This window comes from Podarcis raffonei, chromosome 13, assembly GCF_027172205.1.
Source record: "Podarcis raffonei isolate rPodRaf1 chromosome 13, rPodRaf1.pri, whole genome shotgun sequence".
NCBI classification, from domain to species: Eukaryota; Metazoa; Chordata; class Lepidosauria; order Squamata; family Lacertidae; genus Podarcis; species Podarcis raffonei.
This window is the reverse complement of record NC_070614.1, coordinates 49,680,513-49,706,752: the sequence shown is the minus strand read 5'-3', so window position 1 is coordinate 49,706,752 and position 26,240 is coordinate 49,680,513. Positions and strand designations below refer to the sequence as shown.

The 26,240-nt window shown below is 48.0% G+C and overlaps 1 protein-coding gene across 4 annotated transcripts in view; it reads right to left on the bottom strand.

Annotated features, from left to right (window-relative positions):
* Window positions 1–26,240, bottom strand: part of CARMIL3 (capping protein regulator and myosin 1 linker 3) — an 81,468-nt gene that overhangs the window by 29,119 nt on the left and 26,109 nt on the right. For all 4 annotated transcript variants that reach the window (XM_053362927.1, XM_053362928.1, XM_053362930.1 and 1 more), the window contains exons 6-21: window positions 23,419–23,516; window positions 20,124–20,194; window positions 19,285–19,358; window positions 18,097–18,172; window positions 15,181–15,269; window positions 13,962–14,056; window positions 13,779–13,865; window positions 11,068–11,177; window positions 10,228–10,305; window positions 9,130–9,206; window positions 8,745–8,849; window positions 5,741–5,810; window positions 5,438–5,519; window positions 4,534–4,630; window positions 3,440–3,494; window positions 1,170–1,342 (exon numbers count right to left, since the gene is read on the bottom strand). In XM_053362927.1, coding sequence (XP_053218902.1) covers window positions 1,170–1,342; window positions 3,440–3,494; window positions 4,534–4,630; window positions 5,438–5,519; window positions 5,741–5,810; window positions 8,745–8,849; window positions 9,130–9,206; window positions 10,228–10,305; window positions 11,068–11,177; window positions 13,779–13,865; window positions 13,962–14,056; window positions 15,181–15,269; window positions 18,097–18,172; window positions 19,285–19,358; window positions 20,124–20,194; window positions 23,419–23,516 — 1,437 coding nt within the window. The remainder of the gene's footprint in view (window positions 1–1,169; window positions 1,343–3,439; window positions 3,495–4,533; window positions 4,631–5,437; window positions 5,520–5,740; window positions 5,811–8,744; window positions 8,850–9,129; window positions 9,207–10,227; window positions 10,306–11,067; window positions 11,178–13,778; window positions 13,866–13,961; window positions 14,057–15,180; window positions 15,270–18,096; window positions 18,173–19,284; window positions 19,359–20,123; window positions 20,195–23,418; window positions 23,517–26,240) is intronic.

The window sequence follows — 26,240 nt, the reverse complement described above, 5'->3', positions numbered from 1 at the left end:
GGGGGAACAGGTAGCGGTTGTGATCCCATCTCTTGTTTTGACTTATCAATTCCTGACCCGCAACCAGCAATTGAGTTCCTTCCCTCCTTGGCTGCCAAACAGCAGTTATGTGAAGCAGCCTCCGTTAGCAACTACTCTATTCCGAACTTAAAAAGGGGAAGCGTAATGCTGGTGGTCGACAAAAGAGGTTTAAAGACTCTCTCAAGGCAAATCTTTAAAAACGTAGTATAAACACCGACTACTGGGAAAGACTGGCCTGTGAGCGCTCCAACTGGAGAACAGCCTTTACCAAAGGTGTCGTGGGCTTTGAAGACACTCGAACTCAGGACGAAAGGGAGAAATGCGCTAAGAGGAAGGCACGCTTGGCAAACCCTCACCGTGATCAACTCCCGCCCGGAAACCAATGTCCCCACTGTGGAAGGACGTGTGGATCAAGAATTGGCCTCCACAGTCACCTACGGACTCACTGATAAAACTGTGTTTATGGAAGACAATCTTACTCGGCTACGAGTGATCGCCAAAGAAGATAGGAAGACACAGTACACCTGACCAGGAGCCCATTCTTAGAATACTCCATTATGTTTTCCCTTCCCTGGTTTCCCATTTCATCCCCCACTTATAATCTCCAGGTTGTGGGATTGAGCCATACATTGGGCGAAAGATTCCTGCTTTGCAGCGGGTTGTACCAGATTACCCTTGCGGTCCCTTCCAACTCTATGATTATATAAACCTCCATACTATTTGGGGTTTTTTGGGGGGGTAGGGTTGCAGCCAACACAGCGCTACCCTAACTCAGCGTCCCCTCAGGACAAGGCTACTGCCATTGGACTTCCCCACCCCTTCTCCTCCTCCACAAATTCACCCTCTAAATCTATTATTGGGGATTTCCTCAATTTGCTAGTGCAGATTTGAGGAAGAGAAGTGATCCCAGCGTTAATCCTTGCACAGATCCCATTGTGCGAGCAGCAATCCTTGTGCTGATGGGGAGGAGTCGGAGAGAGCGCTGAGGTAAATTTCCTCTTCCCTCTCAAAGAAGTCCAAGCAGGCATTTTCGGGTCCACGTGGCAAAATTTGGGGGGGGGGGACAAGTGTACCCCAGAGATCCAAAGGCTGGGCAAACTAACCGGAAAGCCCCCGCCCTGCCTGACCGGCCAGTTTCCCCCGCCCACCTCAGCGTGCTGTTGATCTGCAGGGCTTTCGACAGCATCTTGGCTCCAATGTCCTCCATGCAGTTCCCACTCAGGTCCACTTTGGTCAGGCAAGTGTTGCTGCCCAGGGCGTTGATCAGGATGCTGGTGCGGGTTTTGAGCCGGGAGTCGGCAACGGAAAAAGACTGCAGGGACTTCAGGGTAGCAGGCAGGAGAAGAAGAAGAAGAAGAAGAAGAAGAAGAAGAAGAAGAAGAAGAAGAGGAGGAGGAGGAAAAAGAAAAGGACAGAGTGAGCATCTCATCGTGGCACAGGGCTTAAGAGGGCCAGATTAGAACTTGGGGGTGGAGGGCAGCCGGGGTTCAAATCGCCCCTCAGCCACGATGCTCACAGGGTCTGTGTGAGCCAGTCACCGCCTCTCAGACTATCCTACCTTACAAGGTTGTTGTGAGAATAAAAGGGGAAGGGGAAGAATTGCCTGTGCCATTGTGGTACCGATATATATTGATAGATAGCCTAAGATACACAGGCAGTAAGAGAAAGTGTGAAGATGATGTCGTGGCGCCTTCATTATACAGTGGGACCTCAGTTTAAGAACAGTCCTGTTTATAGACCACCTCTCCTGGTCTGCCCCGCAGAGGACCTTAAGGTCCATGAATAATCATAGTTTAGAGGTCCCGGGCCCTAAGGAAGCCAGACTATCCTCCACCAGGGCCAGGGCCTTCTCAGTGATGGCTCTGACCTGGTGGAATGCTCTGTCCCATGAGACCAGGGCCCTTCAGGATTTAACCTCCTTCCGTTGGGCCTGTAAGACAGAGCTATTCCGCCTGGCCTTTAATTTGAATTCAGCCTGATCTTTTATTTGCTTTCCCTCCCCCTCCCCTTTTTATGAAGATCACTCGCTCTGAGACCCCACAGCTAATTCTCCCCTGGTCTCCTCACTGGCCCAAATAGGATTCATTTAGCCAGCTAGCACTAGTAATCATCTAATGTTTATTGAATAGATTTCCCCCCTAAATTGATTTTTGAATTCTGAATTTATTGTTATTCATGTTTTGTATTTTATGCTGTTTTTTGTTGCATCAATTAAGCGTTCTAAATTTGTTGTTAGCTGCCCTGAGCCCAGTTTTCTGAACTGGGAAGGGCGGGGTATAAATAAAAATTTATTATTATTATTACTATTATTACTATTACTATTATTATTATTATTACAAACGATTCGGTTTACGAACTCCGCAAAACCGGAAGTAGTGTCCCGGTTTGTGAACTTTACCTCGGTCTAAGAACAGAATCCGAATGATAGAAGGGCACTGGCAGCGGGAGGACTCATTAGGGAAAGTGCGCCTCGGTTTAAGAATGGTTTCGGTTTAAGAACGTACTTCCGGAATGGATTAAGTTCGTAAACCGAGGTACCACTGTATACTTTGAGGAGCCAGACGAAAATGTTCCTCTTTAACCAGCCCTTTGGCTGATTGAAATCCGATCTCTTTTAAAATGCGTTGTGGAAGGGTGGGGGTGGGATCACTGCTTTGTTGTCGTTCTCATTTTTATTATGTATTCTGTGTTTTTTATATCATCATTTTATGTTGTGAACCGCTCTGAGGTCTGTCGATAAAGGGCGGTATACAAATTTAATAAATCAACGACAATAAATAAATGTATGTTTGTTTTAGAAGCCAACCTCGTTTATCTTTAAAACCTATAAAATACAGGCCCCAGCATTCGTGGTGCCAAAGGGACTAAGAGTAGATTTGTGTGTCTGTGTTGGGGGCCCATTTAGATCAGGAAAAAGCAGGGCGGTGGTTAAAATCTACTCTGTCCTCATCTCCATTTCCCTTTTCAAATTGGGGGAAAAACCCAAGCAAACTCTGCTGGTGGAAGTAAAGAAAACATACTGGGCAACCCAGTCACAGATATACCCACACTGTCACACTGATTTTCCCCAAAGGTTGCAGTTTGCAACTCTCCTCCTGCCCCACTCTTCAGTCTACAAACCACCACACCACTTTCGCACAGCAAAGGACTTACACCATGGGTAGGCAAACTAAGGCCCGGGGGCCGGATCCGGCCCAATCACCTTCTCAATCCAGCCCGCGGATGGTCCAGGAATCAGCGTGTTTTTACATGAGTAGAATGTGTGCTTTTATTTAAAATGCATCTCTGGGTTATTTTGGGGGCACAGGAATTCGTTCTTTTTTCTTTCTTTTTTTCAAAATACAGTCCGGCTCCCCACAAGGTCTGAGGGACAGTGGACCGGCCCCCTGCTGAAAAGGTTTGCTGACCCCTGACTTACACACTCCTCTTCCTGGATCATCTGCACAATCTTCTGAAGGATTTCCTCCAAGGTCCTACAGAGAGACAACAGGGGGAATGTCAGGCTGAGGAACAAGAGCAACATGGGGATATCAGGGCAGTTTGTTTATTTATTTGATTCCATTTACGAATTGCTCCCTATAAGGCACCGTATTTTTAGCTCTATAAGACGCACCTGACCATAAGACGCACCTAGTTTTTAGAGGAGGAAAACAAGAAAAAAACTATTCTGAATGAAACACTGGATGTATGATTTTTGTGGCTCATGCTGTGGCTACAGACATGTGATTTGACGGTGAGTTTGCGGTAGCCCAATGCAAAAATCCTGAGGATCCATGTGGATCCGTGCTTTGTAACCACGTTTTTGTGCCATTGCAGCCCTACGCAACAGTGGGTGCATGATTTTTTTAGTATATCTTGAAATGATTCTGCAGCAGAACTGCTCCTACGCTTGCATATCTCGCCAGGGGCTTGTGGAGCTTCTGATTCTTCATGAATAAACTTAATAAGATGGAATCAAGCTTGCCTTTTGACAAATCTCTCCAGAAAAAGGAACCTCCGGTTTGTTTTTAGAGTTCCGCTGGGTTTCCCCCTGTGCTTTAATGACCATCAACTTGTGCATATTTCTTTTTTAAAATTGTGGATTTCAGCCGCACTTTTTCAACATCTCGTACATCAATCAGAGATCTCTATGGTCAAACGGTTCACAAACCTTCCAAACGAAGAAGCAACTTAAGTGCAACGCCCCCTAGTGACTAAACTACAGCATGACACCATCGCCCAGGATGGTCCTAGATCGCCCAACCCAGGGGCGTGGCCCAGGGACGAAATTTGGGCTTTAAAATTTCAGTGGTGCCCTTTGTGACACCAACATTCAGCGCCCAAATGCCTCTCGCCTTCTGTTGTTCGTCATTATTGCAGTGTACCCTGCGGCTCCCTCTTGGCTCAGCATCCAGCGCGGGCCAACCGTTTGCGCTCCCCTAAATCCACCTCTACGTAGCGCAGGTTTTGTGAACCACCCTGAGACCTCCGGGTATAGGGCGGTATATAAATTCAATATATAAATAAACCCACCGGGATTTGACATTGAAGTTCTTGCCCAGCCAGAGGTGCTTCAGAGACTTGTTCCTGCCCAGCGCCGGGACGAGAGTCAGCAAGTCAGCATCAAAGCCTGGTGTGAGGAGGAGGAGGAGGAGGGAGTGGCAGGATAGGTCAGGAATGTTAAGTACAATGTTTTAATTGACGCAGAAATGAAAAATGGTTGAAGGTATATTGGAGAAGATTCAACATGGGGTTTTTCCCCACCATGGGGCTATATTAAAGCCAAGGAGAGCCCTCTGAGCTTTTGCTAAGTTAATGAATAACTAACTGATTGTTGTTTCTCTGGTAGCTAACACATAAGGGTTGTAACCTTAGATCATATCGTGAGAGGTATTGAGTTGCAAATCTCCATTTTGAAGGGCGCTGCCTTTGTGAGTCTTTTCTCCCAATCTCAACGGATTGAAGATGTAAAATGAAGCTCTCCTGAAGGGAGAGTAAATAGCCTGGAGGCTGGAATAAAAACTGTGGAGAGAGAGAAACCTTTGCTTATAGGTCTGTTGGGTTATTTCGGTTTTTGCAAGATGCTGAGCCTGTGCTGGAGAGCACAAGGCATTGTACGGATATTTCGGACATATGATTTGCTTTATTCTGTTTTATTTTAAAGAGATCTGCTAGTAAAAGTTTGAATATTTTTTTTAAAATGGGTCTGGACAATGATTTATTCCAGAAGGAGTCATTTCTTATGCTTCTAGTCACTTCAGACTCCACAATATCAATATCTGCAACAAGGAAGGGCAAACACAATATTTTGCTGTTGTTAGCTGCTCTGAGTCCGGCTTCGGCTGGGGAGGACGGGATATAAATAAATTATTATTATTATTATTATTATTATTATTATTAAGGCAGGAGCAGCAGCTGGGGAGCATCATGGTCTCACCATTGTCAGAAAGATCTAGACTACTCAAGGCGCTGATTCCAGACAGCTGCTCTTGAAGGACTTGAGCCCCTGGGGAGCGCAACTAGGTAGGAAGGAAAGGAAGACAGAGAGAGAGAAAGAGAGAGAGAGGTTTAATGAGTGACTCAGAGAGGAAAGGGAGCTCAAGAGGCCTATCGTATCAAACGGATGCTGGGAAGCTCTGAGGTAAATCGCCTCACATGGAAGCAGCTCGGCCCCCAACGCCTCCTCTCTGAGAAGACGTCTGCACAAGAAGCCCACCCCATTCGCCCCGCCCCGATTTACCTCACATCCACTCAGGTCCAGGTGGAGTTCGCTGAGGTGGGTGTTGGCCGACAGACCTTGGAAAAGAGACCTGAGCGAGGAAGGCAAGGACATATTGTGGTTTAAACAAGCGAACTAGGGGCATCTGAGTGAGCGAAATCCTGCTCTGCATGCAGAAAATTCAACATCAATAATAATAATAATAGTAATTATAATAGTAATAGTAATAGTAATAATAATAATAATAATAATAATAATAATAATAATAATAATTTATTTATACCCCGCCCATCTGGCTGGGCTTCCCCAGCCACTCTGGGCGGCTTCCAAAAAAAATATTAAAATACTGTAATACATCAAACATTAAAAGCTTCCCTAAACAGGGCTGCCTTCAGATGTCTTGTAAAAGTCTGGTAGTTGTTGTTCTCTTTGACATCTGGTGGGAGGGCGTTCCACAGGGCAGGCGCCACTACCGAGAAGGCCCTCCGTCTGGTTCCCTGTAACCTCACTTCTCGCAATGAGGGAACTGCCAGAAGGCCCTCGGCACTGGATCTCAGTGTCTGGGCTGAACGATGGGGGCGGAGAAGCTCCTTCAGATATACTGGACCAAGGCCGTTTAGGGCTTTAAAGGTCAACTCTTTCTGCTTGTGGTTCTCAGAAAGTGGTATTCTGTGGCCTACCCCGAACCAGAAGAGGCATGAAAGGGGCGGAGGAGAGGTTGGCTGCATGCAGGTGCAGTCTCCGATTCCTTGGGGAAAACCCCTGAGGAGGCAGAGAGGACTTTCAATCTCAGCAAATGATTTTCATGGAAGAAGACCACCAGGAACGAGCAGCTGTGCTCATGAGGCCAGACATTCAACCAAGTCTGTGGATGTCGTGCTTTTGCTGATGAAGAGTTGACACCATCTTTGAACCGTCTGATTACTGACTGCTCCTTTGACGCAGAGGGAGAGAACAGCCATTGTTGTCATGGGCCAGGAATTCACCTGCTGAGCAGCAGCCTGAAGGGGCAGGAAGCAGAGTGACTCCACTTGCTCTGACCAGCCTTCTTGCTCTTGATATGAACCAGCTGGTTCTTAAACAGGGTTTCCAGCCTCAGTCAGTTGCTGGAAATGACGTTTGTGATTCCTGGCCAGACCTTGCTGCTTCTTGCTTCTTGTGACCCTCGACTTTCTTGACCTCTGCGCAAGGGACGACAACCATTGTCACCAGTGACCGCTGAGAGCCTTGTTCTGCGTGAATTTGTCTAACCCTCATTTGTGTTTCTATACACACAGTATAATAAAGCGTTGTGCAGCAATATATATACAGTGGTACCTCGGGTTACATATGCTTCAGGTTACATACGCTTCAGGTTACAGACTCCGCTAACCCAGAAATAGTACCTCGGGTTAAGAACTTTGCTTCAGGATGAGAACAGCAGCGCGGCAGCAGCAGGAGGCCCCATTAGCTAAAGTGGCGCTTCAGGCTAAGAACAGTTTCAGGCTAAGAACGGACCTCCGGAACGAATTAAGTACTTAACCTGAGGTACCACTGCACACGGTAAAAATCTAACAACATAAAAAACAGTACAAAGTTTACAGCTTTCCGAGGTGGTGGCTATCACTCAAATAGTCAGGTCCTCCCTCCAGCAGAGGGCAGCAGAGCCCATGGACGTGGCACTGGAAGCTTGAACCAGTCTTAGGTTTGTCATGGCAATCATGTGAGAATGTTGCGGGAAACTGTAGTTTCTCAGAAGTCCTGGGAGCTAGCTAGCCTGTTACCCTACATCAGCCATCCTCACTCTGGCGATGTCCACGTGTTGAAGGTCCCATCCGCACTATGCATTTAAAGCAGTATCATACTGCTTTAAACAGAAATGGCTTCCCCAAGAGAATCCTGGGAAGTGTAGTTAAAGGCGCTGAGAGTTCTGAAGAAGCCATTATTCCCTTCCCAGGCAAGGCACAGAAATGCTCTCATCCTTCTAGGCCTTCGTGTCTCTTCTTCGTTCAGCCCGGACACTGAGGTCCAGCTCCGAGGGCCTTCTGGTGGTTCCCTCGCTGCAAGAAGTGAAGTTACAGGGAACCAGGCAGAGGGCCTTCTCGGTGGTGGCGCCCACCCCGTGGAACGCCCTCCCATCAAGGAAATAAACAACTACCTGACTTTCAGAAGACATCTGAAGGCAGCCCTAAACAGGGACGTTTCAGATGTATGTCTTACTGTGTTTTTATATTTTGTTGGATGCTGGCCAGAGTGGCTTGGGCAAGCCAGTCAGCTGGGCAGGGTACAAATAATAAATAATAATAATAATAATAATAATAATAATAATAAGTCATTGTCCTTACCACTGGACCACATTCTATGTATTAGGGTTTTGCTTTGTTTTCTGTCTTTTGTGGGATGGTGACCCCATGACATTGTGAGGTCCCCCTTGCCGTGAGGTCACTACACCCCATCTCATGAGCCTCAAAGACAGCTCAGGGACAGAGCTTTGCACGCAGACAGGCCCAGGAGCTGGGAACATCCCCTGCCTGAAACCCTGGGCGCCTGTTGCCAGTCAGTGTACGAAATGCTGAGCTAGATAGACCAAAAGGTCCGACTCAAAAAAGAAGCTCATTCTTGTTCGAATCCTATAATACTTTTTTCTTCTTGCTTCACTCATAAAATCAAAGAGATCTTGTTCAGTGTTGCAAAATCCTCCATTTTGATTTGCCATATTTAATATTCTATATTATTTTAATGAATGCTGAATGTTATTTTACTTGCATATTGTATATTGTATTGTGCATATTGTCTGGTTTTTATTATGTTAGCCACTCTGAGCCCGGCTTTGGCCGGGGAGGGCAGGATACAAATAAAATTATTGTTATTGTTATTGTCAACCTTAAGGGGTCTTTCTGTGTTCCAGAGACCCGGCTACACGAGAGAGGGGGGCGCTCAAAGTGGCCAGCTGGAAAACCTAATGGCGGAATAGAGTCTTTAACTCGCACATGCACAGTGTTTTCGGAGTGGCAGGGTGCAGGACAGGCGAGTGGCGGGTGCTCACCTTAATGCCTCCACGGGTATTTTGATGCCTGACAGGTTTACATAGGTGAGGGAATAGGCACTGCAGAAAAACTGCTTGAGAGATGGCTGCAGTCCCTTTCCTTTCCTGCAGAGGGAGACAGAGGAATAATAATAGTAAATTTTATTTATACCCCGCCCTCCCCAGCCAAGACTGGGCTCAGGGCGGCTAACACCCGATATAAAAACAATTGATTGAAACACAACTTAAAACAAGATTAAAATACAACATTGAAACATTAAAACACAGCCTCATTTCAGGGGAAACTCAAATCAAAAACTTTTTTGGGGATGAAAATGTCAAGTCTTCACCAAGGCTAACTATCCAGACTGGTCCTACTGGACTGGTCCAGACTGGAGTTCCTTACCTGTGGGAGAAGGTGTTCCGTGCCAGGTTGAGGTAGCTAAGCCGTGGGCAGCAGCCGTGCAGCAGAGCCCCAAAGAGCTATGGGGACAGATAGACAAGAGAAGAAGAGTTTGGATTTGATATCCCGCTTTATCACTACCCGAAGGAGTCTCAAAGCAGCTCACATTCTCCTTTCCCTTCCTCCCCCACAACAAACACTCTGTGAGGTGAGTGGGGCTGAGAGACTTCAAAGAAGTGTGACTGGCCCAAGGTCACCCAGCAGCTGCATGTGGAGGAGCGGGGAATCAAACCCAGTTCACCAGATTACGAGTCCACCGCTCTTAACCACTACACCACACTGGCTCTCTGACAAGATAGACAGACACTGACAAGACAGACACTGACAAGACAGACACCCAAAAGGAGGAGGCATTTTTATTTGGCATTGTAGGAGATGATATAAATAAACAGGATTGTAAGTTGTTTTTATATGCAATGACGGCAGCAAGAATATTATTGGCACAAAAATGGAAACAAGAAGAATTACCGACGAAAGAAGAATGGCAGATGAAATTAACGGACTATGCAGAATTAGATAAATTAACAGGAAGGATTCGAAACCTGCGGGACCAGAGATTCTTAGAAGACCGGAGTAAATATACGAACTATTTGAAAAGTAATGGTAATGAACAGACTACGCCAGTAGGATTGCAAGACATTTTGTAAGGAGGATTATTTGAAATATTGCAAGAAGGACTATGAGGGGAATTATTAGTTAATGATATTTAAGAGTAATAGAGAAATTAAGAAATGCAGAATAAGTGATAAAAACGGAAAATCATCAGGGGAGTTGATGGAAGGAAAAAATATTGTATAAGATAAGAAATTATGTTATATGAATGTTGGAAATAATATGTTAAAAAAACCTAATAAAAATATTTTTTTTAAAAAAAAAAAGGACACCCAAGAGGAGGAGGAGTGAGTAATTATCCCGGTCGCCAAGGGGCTGGGGCCATCCCTCTTTCCGGCATCGACACCTCATAACCCGGCAGGCTTTCCACGTCACCCTTGCCCCCGCCCCCCCCCACCCCCGGAGTCTACGGCTCTCTTAAAACCTTACGGCATCCACGGCGCAGTCTGTGGACGAGAGGTCCAGGTGAACCAGTGCGTTGGGCTGGGCCAGGAAGGAATAGAAGCCCTAAAAAAGAGGGGAAAGGAAAGGGGTGAGAGGGGACGAAGTATGTGGAGCGGTGGCGACACCAGGCAGAACAACCACGCCAAACCCGGAAGTGCGTGTCCCTTTTTTTGGATTACAATCCATTTTTTTTGGATTACAACCCCCCCCCTTTTTTTGGGAGGCCCCATTGGCGAAAGCGCGCCTTGGGTTACAACCTGTTTTGGTTTACAACCGGACCTCCGGAACAGATTATGGTTGTAAACTAAGGTACCACTGTATTTTGTATAGCTAGCCATCTAGCTATTTCGGTGTTTTGCTGCATTTGATTCCTTTGCTATGGCTTGCGGCTGACGCAAATAAAAGATTTTTATCTATCAAACTTTAGATGGTCACGGCTTCCCCCAAAGCATCCTGGGAGCTGTAGTTTAAGGGGGCAGAGAGTTATGAGGAAATGCCTATTCCCCTCGCAGAGTTACAATTCTCAGAGCGTCTTAACAGTCACTCTCTTCCCAGGGAACTCTGGGAATCGTAGTACTGTGAGGGGAATAGATGTCTCCGAACAACTCTCAGCACCTTCACTGGACTACAGCTCCCAGAATGCTTTGGGGGACGCCTAGGACTGCTTAAAGCAGTATCATAGCGCACTAAATGTATCGTGCAAATCTACCCAGGGTGATAACACTGAGGAAACAAAGCAGAACAACTAGGAAAGCAGAGCTATGTGTGGCTGTCCAATACAAATGCACCACAATTGCATCACCACAAAAGTTACAGGTCACTCACATTCGCCTCCTCCGTCCCCAGTAACCCTGGGTTTTTGCTCAGGTCAAGATGGCGGAGGGAGCTGGTGAAGGCTGGGTTGGCTCCAAAGGTCTGGCACAGAATGGCGAGTCCTGGGAAAGGAAAACAGGGCCACGAACTGTCACTGCCATTCAATTTATGTAGCTCTTTGGACGCTTCCCCATCCGCAACTCGTGAGGGAAGCGGTTCACGATTATTACTTAAAAAAAAAATAAACCTCATCAACATTCCTCAGCATTTGAGTCTGAATTTCTCCTTATAAACCTGTTCCTTGTACGCAATTTTGCCTAATGCACCCATTTCCCCCCATATAAATGCTATCTTCACAATATATGCATTTTTGGGCACATTTTACCTCAAGTCTATGCATTTTGTTTGGTACAAATTATTCGGCCAAAGAGCTCCACAGCAAAATTCAGAGATACGTCAATCTTTGAAGGATGGCAAAATTTCGGTTTGCGTATTATTTTGCAAAGTGCAAATTAGGTTTATCCTTAAATAAGAAATGAGTTGAATTTGTCCGTCCCCCCCAATAGTGACATAGCTGTCAACTTTTCCCTTTTGTTGCGAGGAATCCTATACGGAATAAGGGAATTTCCTTTTAATAAAGGGAAACGTTGACAGCTATGAATAGTGAGTCAGTCGTATTGGGGAACTCAGTGCAGCTTACTTCTGAGTAAATGTGCCTGGGACTGCACAGCCCTGGGCCTCTGGCCCTCCAGATGTTTCAGGACTACAACTCCCATCATGCCTCATTCCATAGGCCATGTTGACTGAGGTGCCTGTGGACTAGGTGCCTGGCTCAGTTTGCCTCACATTGCCTCTGCCTGACAGCTGCATGAGAGGCAGAAACCCAACTGGTGAAGCCTCTCCCCAGGTCAGATAAATCTTGGTTTTTTTGGTCATGAGGCAGCCGGTAAATGTCAAAAACATCATAGAACAAATACACAAACAAATGAATTTTGACTTAATGCCTCAATCTACTAAATATTGCAGCTAATAATAATATAGGAACCGCCTGAGGCTGCCTTTAAATACAAACTGGACCAAAAGTGCTGTGAAAGCTCCTTTTTTCCTGTGCCCACTCTGCCCACTGAGCTTGCCACATTTCAAAAAGTGAAAATCCAGACACACAAGTTTTTGAGCAATTCTTTAGGAAGTTCCCCCCAAAAAACCCCAACTCTTCCAACAAAGGTTGCCATATGTCCGTGTTTTCCCGGACATCTTTACCAGTTTTGTAAATTCTGTCGGGACACAATTTCCGACAGATGAATCCCAGATATTGTGGGATGTGATCCATGAGAGGCAGTCAAGTACAACGTTCCTTGAAAAGCTAGAGGAGACATGCGATGGAAAGTTTGGTCCAGCCAGTCGAAACTTCCTGTTCCTCCTGGCTAGAGCATCCTTCCCTTCGCATGAGATAGAAGGTGGGCGTGGCCTAACCTGTCCAGGTAACAAAAGGACGAGTCACGCAGGAACCTTTCCCTTTTTTTTACTTCCTTCTTCGTTTGACCAGCATTTAGCTAGGACTGCTCTGCTAGCAGAAGCACTGGGATTATTCCCCCATATGGGGTAGATCCACATGTACATATTTGTAACTAAGTCTGCCTTCAGGAATCCAACTGTGAACTGATGTGAGTAAACTTCTTTTACTGACTTTGAATAAGATTGTGGCGTCTTTATTCTTTTAAGAGGGATTCAAGGGAACTTGCCAGGAATGTACAATTCAATCTAAGACAGACTGAATTGTATAATAGCGAGAGGCTCGCACAAGCTTGCAACCAGCTATCTGCTGTGCATGTAAAAGGGGGAATGTAACTCTGCTAAGTAAAGGAACTTGCTAGTACAAGTTAGGAAGGAGTTTTTTTTTTAAAGGGACCCCTGACCATTAGGTCCAGTTGTGACCGACTCTGGGGTTGCGGCGCTCATCTCGCTTTATTGGCCAAGGGAGCCGACATACAGCTTCCGGGTCATGTGGCCAACATGACTAAGCAGCTTCTGGCAAACCAGAGCAGCCCGCGGAAACACCGTTTACCTTCCCGTCGGAGCGGTACCTATTTATCTACTTGCACTTTGACGTGCTTTCGAACTGCTAGGTTGGCAGGAGCAGGGACCGAGCAACGGGAGCTCACCCCGTCGCGGGGATTCGAACTGCCGACCTTCTGATCGGCAAGTCCTAGGCTCAGTGGTTTAGACCACAGCATCACCCGCTTTTTAAGACACTTGTAAGGTAAAGGTAAAGGGACCCCTGACCATTAGGTCCAGTCGTGGCCGACTCTGGGGTTGCGGCGCTCATCTTGCTTTACTGGCCGAGGGAGCCGGCGTACAGCTTCCAGGTCATGTGGCCAGCATGACTAAGCCGCTTCTGGTGAACCAGAGCAGCACATGGAAACGCCGTTTACCTTCCCGCCTATTTATCTATTTGCACTTTGACGTGCTTTCGAACTGCTAGGTTGGCAGGAGCAGGGACCGAGCAATGGGAGCTCACCCCGTCGCGGGGATTCGAACCGCCGTCCTTCTGATTGGCAAGTCCTAGGCTCTGTGGTTTAACCCACAGCGCCACCCTCGTCCTGGACAGGAAGGATATTAATAAACAATATATCCTCTCCTGCCACCCTGAACATTCCCACAGGTATGTATGGGAAATTCTGGACGTATAGCATCTCTAGCTTGCCCACCCCTGCCAAGCCTACCTTTAGCAGTGATGCTGGTCTTGGAAAGGCAAAGTTTGCTGAGGCCTTTGGGGAAACACAGAAGCTGCTGGCTCAAGGCGCTGAGACCTGTTCAAGGGGGACGAGAAGCAAAGTGGGGCAAAGATGAGCAAAGAGCAGAGAAGCTTTTTTTACCCCCATTGTTGGTTCAGGATCCCTCCTCACCTTTGTCCTCCAAGGGGTTGTGGGAGAGAGTGAGGGCATGGAGGACGGCGTTTGGGTTCTCCGCCAGGACGCAGGCCAGTTTCAGGGCGAAATCTCTGCAAAAGCACCAGGAGAGATGAAAACAAGTGAGAGGAAAGCTCCCCAGCAGGGAAGTCACAGGGGGAGCTGGATTGAATCAAGGGTCGCAGGGCCAAAATGAGACAGGAGTGAGATCTCCTTTCATAATTCGGATGTTTGCATTTGTTCATATACACCCTTGTGCAAATTAATTGAAACAAAGCATGTTTTCCATCTTACTCATAATCCTTTACAGTGGTACCTCGGGTTACATACGCTTCAGGTTACAGACTCCGCTAACTCAGAAATATTACCTCGGGTTAAGAACTTTGCTTCAGGATGAGAACAGAAATCGTGCTCTGGCGGCGCGACGGCACCAGGAGGCCCCATTAGCTTAAGTGGTGCTTCAGGTTAAGAACAGTTTCAGGACCTCTGGAACGAATTAAGTATGTAACCAGAGCTACCACTGTACTGCAAACCATGGTAAACAAGGCTGCTAGTATATGCACTTGTGTACTCAACTGATATTCATTTTACAGGTTTTTTTCTCCTTAAACCGATCTTTTAGGGTGTACACACCTTTGCAAGGTGGTATGTTTTTCTTGCGGCAACGCAGCAAAACCCCAGAGTATTCAAAGAATCGTGGGATTGCAGAGTTGGAAGGGACCTTGAGGATCATTTAGTCCAACCTGCTGCGATGCAGGAATACGCAGCTGCCCCATATGGGGAGGAAAACCTGCAACCTTCAAATGACATTACTGGGATATTTGAATATTATTTCTTTGAAAAGGTGTGAGTGCGCAGGTACAGAAAGACCTGCATTACGTGCCCAGAACAGGAAACGTCAGGGGATACGATCCGCCAAGCCCCTCCCATTCCACTAAGCCCCTCCCATTCCACCAAGCCCCTCCCACTGGTGCAGACTGCAAGCAATGAAATAGCAATAGCAATAGAAACAGGCTCTGTGCGACTGAAAGTACAGCAATGTCCAGCGCTGAAGGTGCGCACCGCAAAAACTGGACCTGATACTTTGCGGCACACCCTCAGCATCGCGCATGGGCTTGGCCCCGGCCGAAAGGCACCTACAAAAACCGGAAGACTCTCTCTCCCCCGCCCCCAATCCGCATGCAGCTGCGCAAAGGTGAATCTAGCAATGCCTCACGTTTTTAACCCTGCATTGTCCAGCACCAGCTCCTCTAGGTGGTGGGATTTGCTCACCGTGTGAAGAACCTGCTCAGCGACCTCGGAGCCCTAGGGAGGAAAGAAGAGGTGTGGGTGCCAGGGAAGGTTTGGGTGGGTGCTTTGAACGGGGTGGTGTAGCCTTCTTAGACTCCCATCTCTTGCGGGGGCGCAGTTAGTGCCAGCACCGTCCGTTAAGAGTTTGGGTGTAATCTTTGACACCTCCCTTTCCATGGAGGCGCAGATTGCAGCTATAACAAAGGTGGCATTTTTCCATCTCCGCCAAGCTAAGCAGTTGGCTCCTTACCTCTCTCGCCCTGACCTAGCCACTGTGATCCACGCGACGGTCACCTCCAGACTGGATTATTGTAACTCGCTCTACGTGGGGCTGCCCTTAAGACTGACCCAGAAACTCCAACGGGTGCAGAATGCTGCAGCGAGACTCCTTACGGGGTCTTCGCTGCGAGATCACATTCATCCGGTGCTATATCAACTGCACTGGCTCCCGGTGGAGTACAGGATCAGGTTTAAGGTGCTGGTTTTAACCTTTAAAGCCCTATACGGCCTAGGACCCTCATACCTACGGGACCGCCTCTCCTGGTATGCCCCACAGAGAAACTTACAGTCTTCAAATAAAAACATCTTGAAGGTCCCAGGCCACAGAGAAGTTAGGCTGGCCTCAACTAGAGCCAGGGCTTTTTCGACTGTGACTCCGACCTGGTGGAACACTCTGTCACAAGATACTAGGGCCCTGCGGGACTTGACATCTTTCCGCAGGGCCTGCAAGACAGAGCTGTTCCGCCAGGCCTTTGGTCAGGGCACAGCCTGACTCCCTCCCTTGGCAATCTTCGCAGAGCTCTGGCCCAATGGTGGCCATTGGCTTGAATTTAATTAATTTTATAATGAATGATTTTAGAGTGTTGTTTGTGTTGTACTTTTGTATTGTTTTATTGTTGTCAGCTGCCCTGAGCCCGGCTTCGGCTGGGGAGGGCGGGATATAAATAAAATTTATTATTATTATTATTATTATTATTATTATTATTATTATTATTATTATTACCAATTGGTAGGGTGAGCGTTGCTCCCGGAGAGGGAGGAAGGAGTCAAAAGACACCGAGGTAGATTCCGAAAAAGAGTTCTTTATTTCTGCTCTCTGGAGTAGCAGAAAGGCACTTGCGTGGTCAGTTCACAGCAAGTCCGAAGAAAGAGAGATTTCACACAGTATATATATCCTCCAGGCACCCTCTCCCCCCTTCCCCAGGAATCCAGCCTCGTACGTTCATACACGTAAGTTGAAATCCATAAACATAAACAGATGTTCCTGTTCCTGTACTCTTATCTTGGGGTTAAGAGGGTCACTCAGCTATAGGAGTTTCCCTTGACGCCATCTCTATCTCCGGCCGTGGGGGCTGACAGACCCTGTCTTGCAGAGTCTGTGCGTCAGTGTGTCAGGATATTTACAACCTACAAGATAAGATAAGCCCCAGCCCTGCCATCCCGTCTCCACTTCGGAACTGACAAGGCCATCCATTAAGCGTCACGGACTGATAAAGGAGAGGGCTTTGTTTATACAGCTGGGTTCCTGTTATACATTGGCTCAAGTGCTCAAGTTAACGGTTTTTAGCTAATGGACCCTTGGAGAAGGAAAAATGGGGATTTTGGGGCCCGTTTCAGACTGACTGCACAGTCAGGCTTTAGATTTGGGAAACCCATTCCTTCAGTGGGAAGGGAGTTAACGGCGGGAGGCGACGCTTGGAGCAAACCTGGACCGAGCATCGCTGCTGCCTTCTGTTGGAAGCCGCCCAGAGTGGCGGCAGAAACCCAGCTAGATGGGCAGGTACACATATTAAATTATTATTACTATTACTATTATTCTTATTCTTATTGCCAAAGCTGGTAGCCATTCCTATGAACAGGCTCCTTTGCCTCTAAGACGGCAGAGCGAAAATCCCAGGTGTGGGTTATCCTAAGAGAGAAGGAAATTCTTTGTTCCGCGCACCCACTTGGTTCCTGTCAGTGGAGGCACTCGTTCTTTTTAAAATGTATTTTTATTTTACTGCATTTCTGCCCCACCTAAGTCCCTCCAAGAAGCTCAAACTGGTGTACACAAGTTCTCCCTGCTCATTTAAATTCCCACAACAACCTTTCGAGGTAGGCTAGGCTGAGAGGCAGGGACGTGGGTGGCGCTGTGGTCTAAACCACAGAGCCTAGGACTTGCCGATCGGTCGGCCGAACCGGTCGGCGGTTCGAATCCCCACCACGGGGTGAGCTCCCGTTGCTCGGTCCCTGCTCCTGCCAACCTAGCAGTTCAAAAGCACGTCCAAGTGCAAGTAGATAAATAGGTACCACTCCGGCGGGAAGGCAAACGGCGTTTCCGTGCGCTGCTCTGGTTCGCCAGAAGCAGCTTAGTCATGCTGGCCACGTGACCCGGAAGCTGTACGCCGGCTCCCTCGGCCAATAAAGCGAGATGAGCGCCGCAACCCCACAGTCAGCCACGACTGGACCTAATGGTCAGGGGTCCCTTTACCTTTACCTTAGGCTGAGAGGCAGTGAGACTGACCCAGGGTCACCCAGTAGTGAGCTTTGTGGGTCAAGCGGGAAATTGAACCCTGGTCTCTCCCAGATCCTAGTCTGGCATGCTAACCACTACACTGCACTGCTGTTGGCCAGCCCCCGACTCGCCTTCCTGCTTAACAACCAGTCCCGGGGTTGCCATTGGCTGTCAGAATTCCTCCTCCTTTGTCTCAAGAGTGGCCTTTGGAGGACTCGGCAGGGAGGAGGACCAAACTTGAATTACTTGGCTCTTCCGGTTGTGGGCTCTGGCGCCACCTAATGGTAGCCTCCCTGCCTCCCGACCCAATCGGCACCCAGCCGCCTGCCCGCAGTTTGGGAGACCTACCAGCCGCAAGTCCTTGCAGTAGAGTTTGGTGAACCACTGGTTGTATGCCAAAGCAGCCACGATCAGAGCCAAGTCCCTGCGAGGAGAAGCAGAAAGGGGGGAGAGGGAAATGGGATTAGGGGAGGGAGTGGCAAATCCTTGCCTGGACTGACTCCAGCTGCAAAAAGCTAAGGCTGCTGAGCCAATCTTGGCTGCCTCTCAGTGCAGACTCAAGTCACGGGGCCTGACCTTCTGCAGCCGCTTCTGCCCACCATGAACCACCGCCAGCGACGGTAGCAGATACCTTCCATTCTGATTTTATTCTCTTGCTAATTGTGCCGTTTGAAATGCGTGTTTTATATCCGACTTCCCTTAGCAATGTTTCGTTTCGACCTCTTTAATATTTCAGTGCCCTGTTAATTATGTTGCCCCAACAGGGCCGGATTTAGGTTTGATGAGACCCTAAGCCGAAGGTAATGGGGCCCTTTATATGTCCATCTGTCCTGTGTCAACAACAAATTGTCACTGTTTTTTTGTGTTGAATATATGCTATATGGTAATTTATGGACCTAATGGGTATCTAAAGCCATATAGAAAGGAGCAAACCAGTGATATTTTAGGGAGCAGGCTAGCAGGCGGGGCCCATGACTTACATCATAGGAGCCCACACAACACCAAACACTGTTGCTGTTTGTAGGTTTTAATTTATTTGTATTTTATCTTATATTTTGGAAATGTACATCCAGGTTTTTTTTCTTTTATTTTTTTGGGGGCCCTCAAGAGAATGGGGCCCTAAGCTATAGTTTGTTTAGCTTATACGTAAATCCGGCACTGGCTGTACACTTAACGCACATCGCTTCTCCTCAAGGAAAACCTGGGAACTGCAGTTTGCCCCTGGCCCAAGCTACAATTCCCAGCACCCTCCACAAACAACAGCTCCCAGAATTCTCTGGGGGAAGCCGTGTACTTTAAATGGATGGTGCGGGCAACCTGTGTGCTTCACAAGGCAGTCTGCACAACAGCCTTCCAAGGTAGGCCGCCACTATTAGACCCATACTGCAGATTGAAGGGGAGAGACTGAGGCACTTGCCTAGTGAGCGCATAGCAGTTTGAGGATGGATTTGAGGTCTGTGGATGGACGGGGTAGAAATAATAAATTATTATTATTATTATTATTAACAGAGATGGTTTTACGTGGCTTCTCCTCACCGGCTTTCCAGGTGACAGAAATCGAGGAGGTTGAATTCCCGGTTGTCTTCGGAATGGTAAATTGTGTCAACGTCCTACAGCACGAGGGATAAGACGGTAGCCAGAAAGGAAATAAATCAATTGATGATTAATATAGTTTGCCTTAAGGAGCTCAGGGCAACATAAAGGTTTTCTCCTCCCGAACCCTGTCCCCCCACAACAATCGTGTGAGGTAGGCTCAAGATGAGCCAGTGAGTTTCAGAGTTTTGAATGGAGGAAGAGGTAAATTGTGGCCTCCCCACCCGCCACAAAAACCAAGATAATATATCCATCTTCATACACCCACAAAGCGTGCATGAAACCATTCTGCTGCCAGATCTTCTCCACCCCCCAGGTTCTCTATTTCCAGCTCAAACTTCCCACTATAAAAAAAACCAAAAACCAAAAACAAGCCACACACATATTTTTCCAAGGCTGCCATCGTCACTGACTGTGGCCTGGATTTGCCTGTCACATTCGCCCAGAAACCTCCCAGAGCAGATTTGCATATTGTTTTTGAGCAGAAGAGCAGGAAGCGAGGGTTTCGGAAACAGAGCGAAGGTGCCTCGATTTGCACCAAACCCCTGGGCGAGGCGGAAGGGGGGGGGAACCGCCACCCCGTGCGAGTTGCTCCACCTAAAAGTCCTTGTGGCGAGCGAGGAGGTGAGAAAGCCACAAAGCAGCCACATCCTGAACAATTGCTACTTTTCTGGCGGTTTCTCTTTCAGGATACAATCGCTAACCCCCTTGCTCTGGCGAAGGGGGTCTCTCTCCTCAAGGTTATCGGAGAGGGCGCCTGAGAATCGGGTCCACCGACTTACCCACTGCACCTCCTCGCGGCAAGAGTGTCCGTTGTAGTCGCAGAGAGCCGCATAGGTTTCGGAAAAGCCTCCTGAGGAAAAGCAAAAGGGCGCATATTATCGCTCAGGCTCCTCTGTACGGAGGCTTTGTTCTCGCAAACGCCGGGGGATGTCTTTTGGCTAACTGTTACTCCAAGTAGACCTACTGGAATTCACAGGCCTGAATTCGCCATGGGAGCAGCACACCCGTGGCATTCAAGGCTCCTATTGATTTGCAATTGGATCTTTATCACTCACATTTTGTTTTACTGTATTGCAATTTGGATTCTGTGGGATTGAAATCGCAATACGATAAAATGCAGGATGTGAGCAATAAAGGGAGCGATTAAAAAAAAGATTATGAATCATTCATTTCCTAGCACAGCGCATTACAAATGCTACCACAGGCAGAAAAACAATTTAAGTGGTCCATCAAGACCCTTAGCAATTTTCAAGTCATCTGTGGGGGGGGGGATTTGGGAGCCACTGTCAAATTCAATCCAAACCTCCCGAAAACCCCTATTTGTCACAGGCAGCAAGAAAATGGAATATCTTAGGCCAGGGGTCAGCAAACATTTTCAGCAGGGGGCCGGTCCACTGTCCCTCAGACCTTGTGGGGGGCCGGACTATATTGGGAGGGGGGAATGAACGAATTCCTATGCCCCACAAATAATCGAGAGATGCATTTTAAATAAAAGCACACATTCTACTCATGTAAAAACACCAGGCAGGCCCCACAAATAACCCAGAGGTGCATTTTAAATAAAAGCACACATTCTACTCATGTAAAAATACGCTGATTCCCGGATCATCCGCGGGCTGGATTTAGAAGGCGATTGGGCCGGATCCGGCCCCCGGGCCTTAATTTGCCTACCCATGTCTCAGGCTCACATGGAGCTTCCCTGTCCTCATTCGTACTCAACCAGTGTGCCCTGGCACCCTGGGATACCTTGAATGATAGTCAGGGGTGCCGTGGGCAATACTGGCCTCTGTCCCTCTTATAATAATAATTTATTATTTATACCCCGCCCATCTGACTGGGTCTCCCCAGCCACTCTAGGCGGCTTCCAACCAAATATCAAAAACAATACAGCGTTCAAACATTAAAAACTTCCCTAAATAGGGCCGCCTTCAGATGTCTTTTAAAAGTAAAATAGTTGTTTATTGCCTTGACATCTGGTGGGAGGGCGTTCCACAGGGCAGGTGCCACTACCGAGAAGGCCCTCTGCCTGGTTCCTTGTAACCTCACTTCTCACAGTGAGGGAACCGCCAGAAGGCCCTCGGCGCTGGACCGGGTTGAACGATGGGGGTGGAGACGCTCCTTCAGGTATACTGGGCCTTTGAGGCCGTTTAGGGCTTTCAAGGTCAGCACCAACACTTTGAATTGTGCTCAAAAACGTACTGGGAGCCAATGAAGATCTTTCAGGATCGGTGTTATATGTTCTCGGTGGCCACTCCCAGTCACCAGTCTAGCTGCTGCATTCTGGATTAATTTTTAAATTTATTTCCTTCCCTCCATCTTCTGACGCCCTCTCATGTCTCTGCCCCCCAAAGGCTTGCACAGCTGTTTGTTGCAGCAGCCCTGGCTACAAGCTCTGCAGGCAAATGGTGCCTCTGGGGCTGGCCAGGGGGTGCTGGTTGCCAGCAGCTGAGGCGGCCTCAGAGTAAGCAGGCAAGTGGGTGAGGGAGTCCGGCCAGTCAGTCCGCCAGCGCTTGCTGTTGGGAATGGACAGATAGGTGGGAAGCTGGGCAGACAGGCAATGTGCTGGCATTTCTTGTGCTTGCTGTGTCCAATGCCTGCCTGGGAGCTGAGTGCCCAGTGCTGAGGGGGAGCCTTTCTACCATGCAGGCCTAGCAGTGCCTGCTGCCGCCTCCCAAAGTGAGTAAGATGCTGCCCTCAGCCCTTGCTGTTAATAATAATAATAAATTTTATTTATACTCCGCCGTCCCTGGCAGAGCTGGGCTCAGGGCGGCCAACACCAATAAAATTACAATAAAACGTAATAGAAAAAGAAAAAAAACAGTTAATTAAAATACGGGTTAAAATATGGGTTAAAATATGAGTTAAAATACAATTTAAAATGCAGCCTCATTTTAGTAGTAGCCCTTTCTCCTCCTGTGATGAGGCTGCATTTTAATGTTTCAACGTTTTAATGCTGTATTTTAATTTGTTTTTAAGATGTATTCAACTTGTTTTTATTATTGCTTGTTAGCCGCCTTGGCTGGGGAGGGCGGGGTATAAATAATTGTATTTTTATTTTTATTTATTTATTTATTTATTTATTTTTATTATTAATCAAAACCATAAGGGGAGGGAAGACATGAGGGTCAGACTGAGTCCAAACCAAAGGCCAGGCGGAACAGCTCCGTCTTGCAGGCCCTGCGAAAAGATGTCAAATCCCGCAGGGCCCTGGTCTCTTGTGACAGAGCGTTCCACAAGTCGGGGCCAGTGCTGAAAAGGCCCTGGCCCTAGTTTAGACCGATCTAACCTCCTTGCGACTTGGGACCTCCAAAGTGTTGTCATTTGTGGACCTTAAAAGTCCTCCGCAGGGCATACCAGGAGAGGCGGTCCCGTAGGTACGTGGGTCCTAGGCCGCATAGGACCCACGATGGGAGTGGACAGGCAAGTTCCAGGCCCCTGTGGGACAGTGTGAAGAAGCACCTATCTATGGATCATGGGAGGCAGCTCAGAGACCAGGAGCGGCTGCCCAGAGGACTCCCAAGGAGGGGAATCCGAGAGAAGGGCGTTTGAAAAGGGGTGTGGGGCTGCCCGCTCTGCAGGCAAGGGGTGTCATAACTGGGCTTCTGAGCCCCACAGGGGTGCCGCAGAAAGAATGCAGTTGATCAAGGGAGCCGTGGACTCAGAAAGGTTGAAAACCTCTATCTGCCTTGATGCAATATTCCTTTGATTATCTGTTGTTAAGAGGCAGGCTTGAGAAGATGCCTCTGACCGCCAAGCCCGGATCGTGGGCCTCCGAGGCCCATTTGGCTGCTAGCCCTGGAGACAGAAGGCTGGGCTAAATGCACTTTTCTGCCCGATCCAGGAAAGCAATTTGTGTTTTCTTCAGGACACCCCTTCCGGGATTCGGGTCAGTGGGTTAAGTGCATAATGCAGCGGCTGTAATTAAAATTTCATATAATTTCCTGTGAATGAAGATCGCACCACCTGCCTCTCTGGGCGCTGGGAAGCGGGAGGAAAAACCCTGGCAGGTTCCGGAACATTCCACACACCCAATGGCCGCCACCACCACCCCGCCTCTCCATCTTCCCCCCTCACCGCAAATGCTGTGCGTCGTGGAGCTGGAGCTTTCAGAGTTGGGGGACATGTCCCGTGGCGTCTCTGGGGTCTCCACGGTCCCATGGCGTATGAGGCAGCTGCAACAAGAGGAGGAGAAGGAAGGCATTTCCTGAGTTATTTTGTTATCGTTTATTTGATTTATATACTGCCCTTTATCAAAAGATCTCAGTGTAACGGTGTACGACATTAAACACACATTTTACGGAGCATAGTACAGTGGTATCTCAGCTCTCAAATGTAGTATGTTCCAGAAGACCATTCGACTTCCGAAATGTTTGAAAACTGAGGTGCAAAGGGCATTTTTCAACTGGAAAAATGGAAAAGCACACAGTGGAAGCCGTTCAGATCCCAAGGCACGTTTGAAAACAGAAGCAATTACTTCTGGGTTTTCGGTGTTCAAAAACCAAAACGTTCAGCTTCTGAGACGCTGAAAAACCGAGGTACCACTGTAATAAAAAAGCACAACAATGGACAGCATAACAAAAAAATAATCATAGTAACAGTCCCACTGCCACCAAGCTTTAACTGATCTGATAGTCTTGTCTAAATACTGCATCACAAGAGCACGACAAGGTATTGATCGATTGATCCACTCATCCATTCTCCAAGGAGCTTAAAGTGGTATCCATGGTTTCCCCCCCCTTTAATCCTCACAATAATCCACACCTTCCAACATTTCTCCGATGAAAAAAGGGACATCCTAACATGGTGAGACATAGCTGAGCAGAGATTTAAACTCCTAGGCCCATTCTCCACAAACCACTCTGCCACACTGAAAGTGCGAGGGATATGCGCACACCTCTGTAAATTTGGGGGTCGCCTCTTCCCTAACACAGCAGTGGGGGACCCTTTTTGGTCCCTCTGGGTGTTGCCAAACTACAACTCCAATCACTGCCTATGGCCAGCGATGACGGCAGCTGTAGTTCAGCAATGTCCGGAGGGCCAAACGTTTGCCCGCCCCGACCTAACAGCTTGTCGCCTGTTTGCCTGCCTCCCCCTCCCACTCTTTCAAAAAGGGGGTTTTAAATTCCCCTGCAAGAGAACTCGGCTGTCTGGGTCAGGAAATGGAGCCCTACAAGTTGATGAGGATCGCAAGCAGGGAGAGAGCTTTGACACTCTTTCACTCTGGTCCTGTTTTTGGGCTTCATATGCGGCCTCTGTGAGAACTAGGTTTTCCCCCCACCACTCTTGGAATCATAGAATTGAGAAGTTGGAAGGGACCCGAGGGTCATCTAGTCCAACCCCTCTGAAATGCAGGCACCCTGCCCACAGCCGTCCCTGGGTGGGCTCAAACCACCAACCTTCGGGTCAACAGCCAGATGCGTTGCCCATTGCGCCACAGGGGACTTTGACCTGTTCAGCAAGGCTCTGCTTATGAGACACCAGCAATGGGGGGCACCAGAACAACCTTGGGGTCAGGCTTTCTGGGATTAAGGGTGAGGCATGAGAAATAATAATAATAATAAATAAATAATAATAATAATAAATTTTATTTATATCCCGCCCTCCCCAGCCGAAGCCGGGCTCAGGGCGGCTAACAACAATAAAACAGTACAACAGTACAACACAATACTCTAAAATCATTCGTTATAAAATTAATTCAAATCAAACCAATGGCAACCATTGGGCTAGAGTTCTGTGAGGATTACCAAAGGAGGGAGTCAGGCTGTGCCCTGGCCAAAGGCCTGGTGGAACAGCTGTGTCTTGCAGGCCCTGCGGAAAGATGTCAAGTCCCGCAGGGCCCCAGTCTCTTGTGGCAGAGCGTTGCACCAGATCGGAGCCACAGCCGAAGAAGCCCTGGCTCTGGTTGAGGCCAGCCTAACCTCCCTGTGGCCTGGGACCTCCAAGATGTTTTTGTTTGAAGACCGTAAGTTCCTCTGTGGGACATACCAGGAGAGGCGATCCCGTAGGTACGAGGGGGGTGGTGGCTTTGGGGGCCAAGCCGTCTCTGCCTCTGCAAGGATGTTGTTAACCCCAGGAGATAGAAATCAATTAGTGTGAAAACAATTGGGAGCGGGGAGAAACGCACTGTCAAAAGCTATATTTCTCAGCGGGCACAGGGTGGTCTCTCTCTGTGTGCCAGCCTCTTCCAACCCCCAAATCAAGTTGAACTACAACTCCCAGCGCCCCTGGCGCCTGGCTGGAACAAACAGGAGTTGTGGGGCACACAAGAGGGAGTCAAGTGCACTCCAGGAGTTTGGAGATATAAAGTGGTCTGAAGCACTCTCACGGCCTAGCATTTTTTAAAAAATCCACTTTAAAAAAGAGAAAGACTTTTTGTGGCTTGGAGAAGGATGGGCTATGGATTGCTAATGGGGAGACGTCTAAAAGCATGAGAAGAGATTGGCAGCTGGATCAGGCCAGGGGCCCATCTAGTCCAGCGTCCTGTTCTCACAGCGGCCAAGCAAGGAAAACCCACAAGCAAGACCTGAGGGCAACAGAAACACGGCACTCCCCCCTCCTGCCGCTTCCAGCAACTGGTTTTCAGAAGTACCCAGCCTCCAACCACAGAGCTATTGCGTAAACGCCCTGCAAGCAAATCAGAATTAATGCTGGATGCGCAATGAAAGCTATGCACAAGCAGATCAGGATGAAAGCTCAAGAAATTGGATGTCTGGAGGGTACCGGGTGCAAGGGAAGGCTGCTAGTCTAGCCTTTAGCATCTCTGTGGTGAAAATCCTATACATTCCACATTAGAATTTAGAAAGGGAAGTCAGTTCCACACTGACAAGAATAATAATAATAATAATAATAATAATAATAATAATAATAATAATAATAATAATAATAATAATTTATTT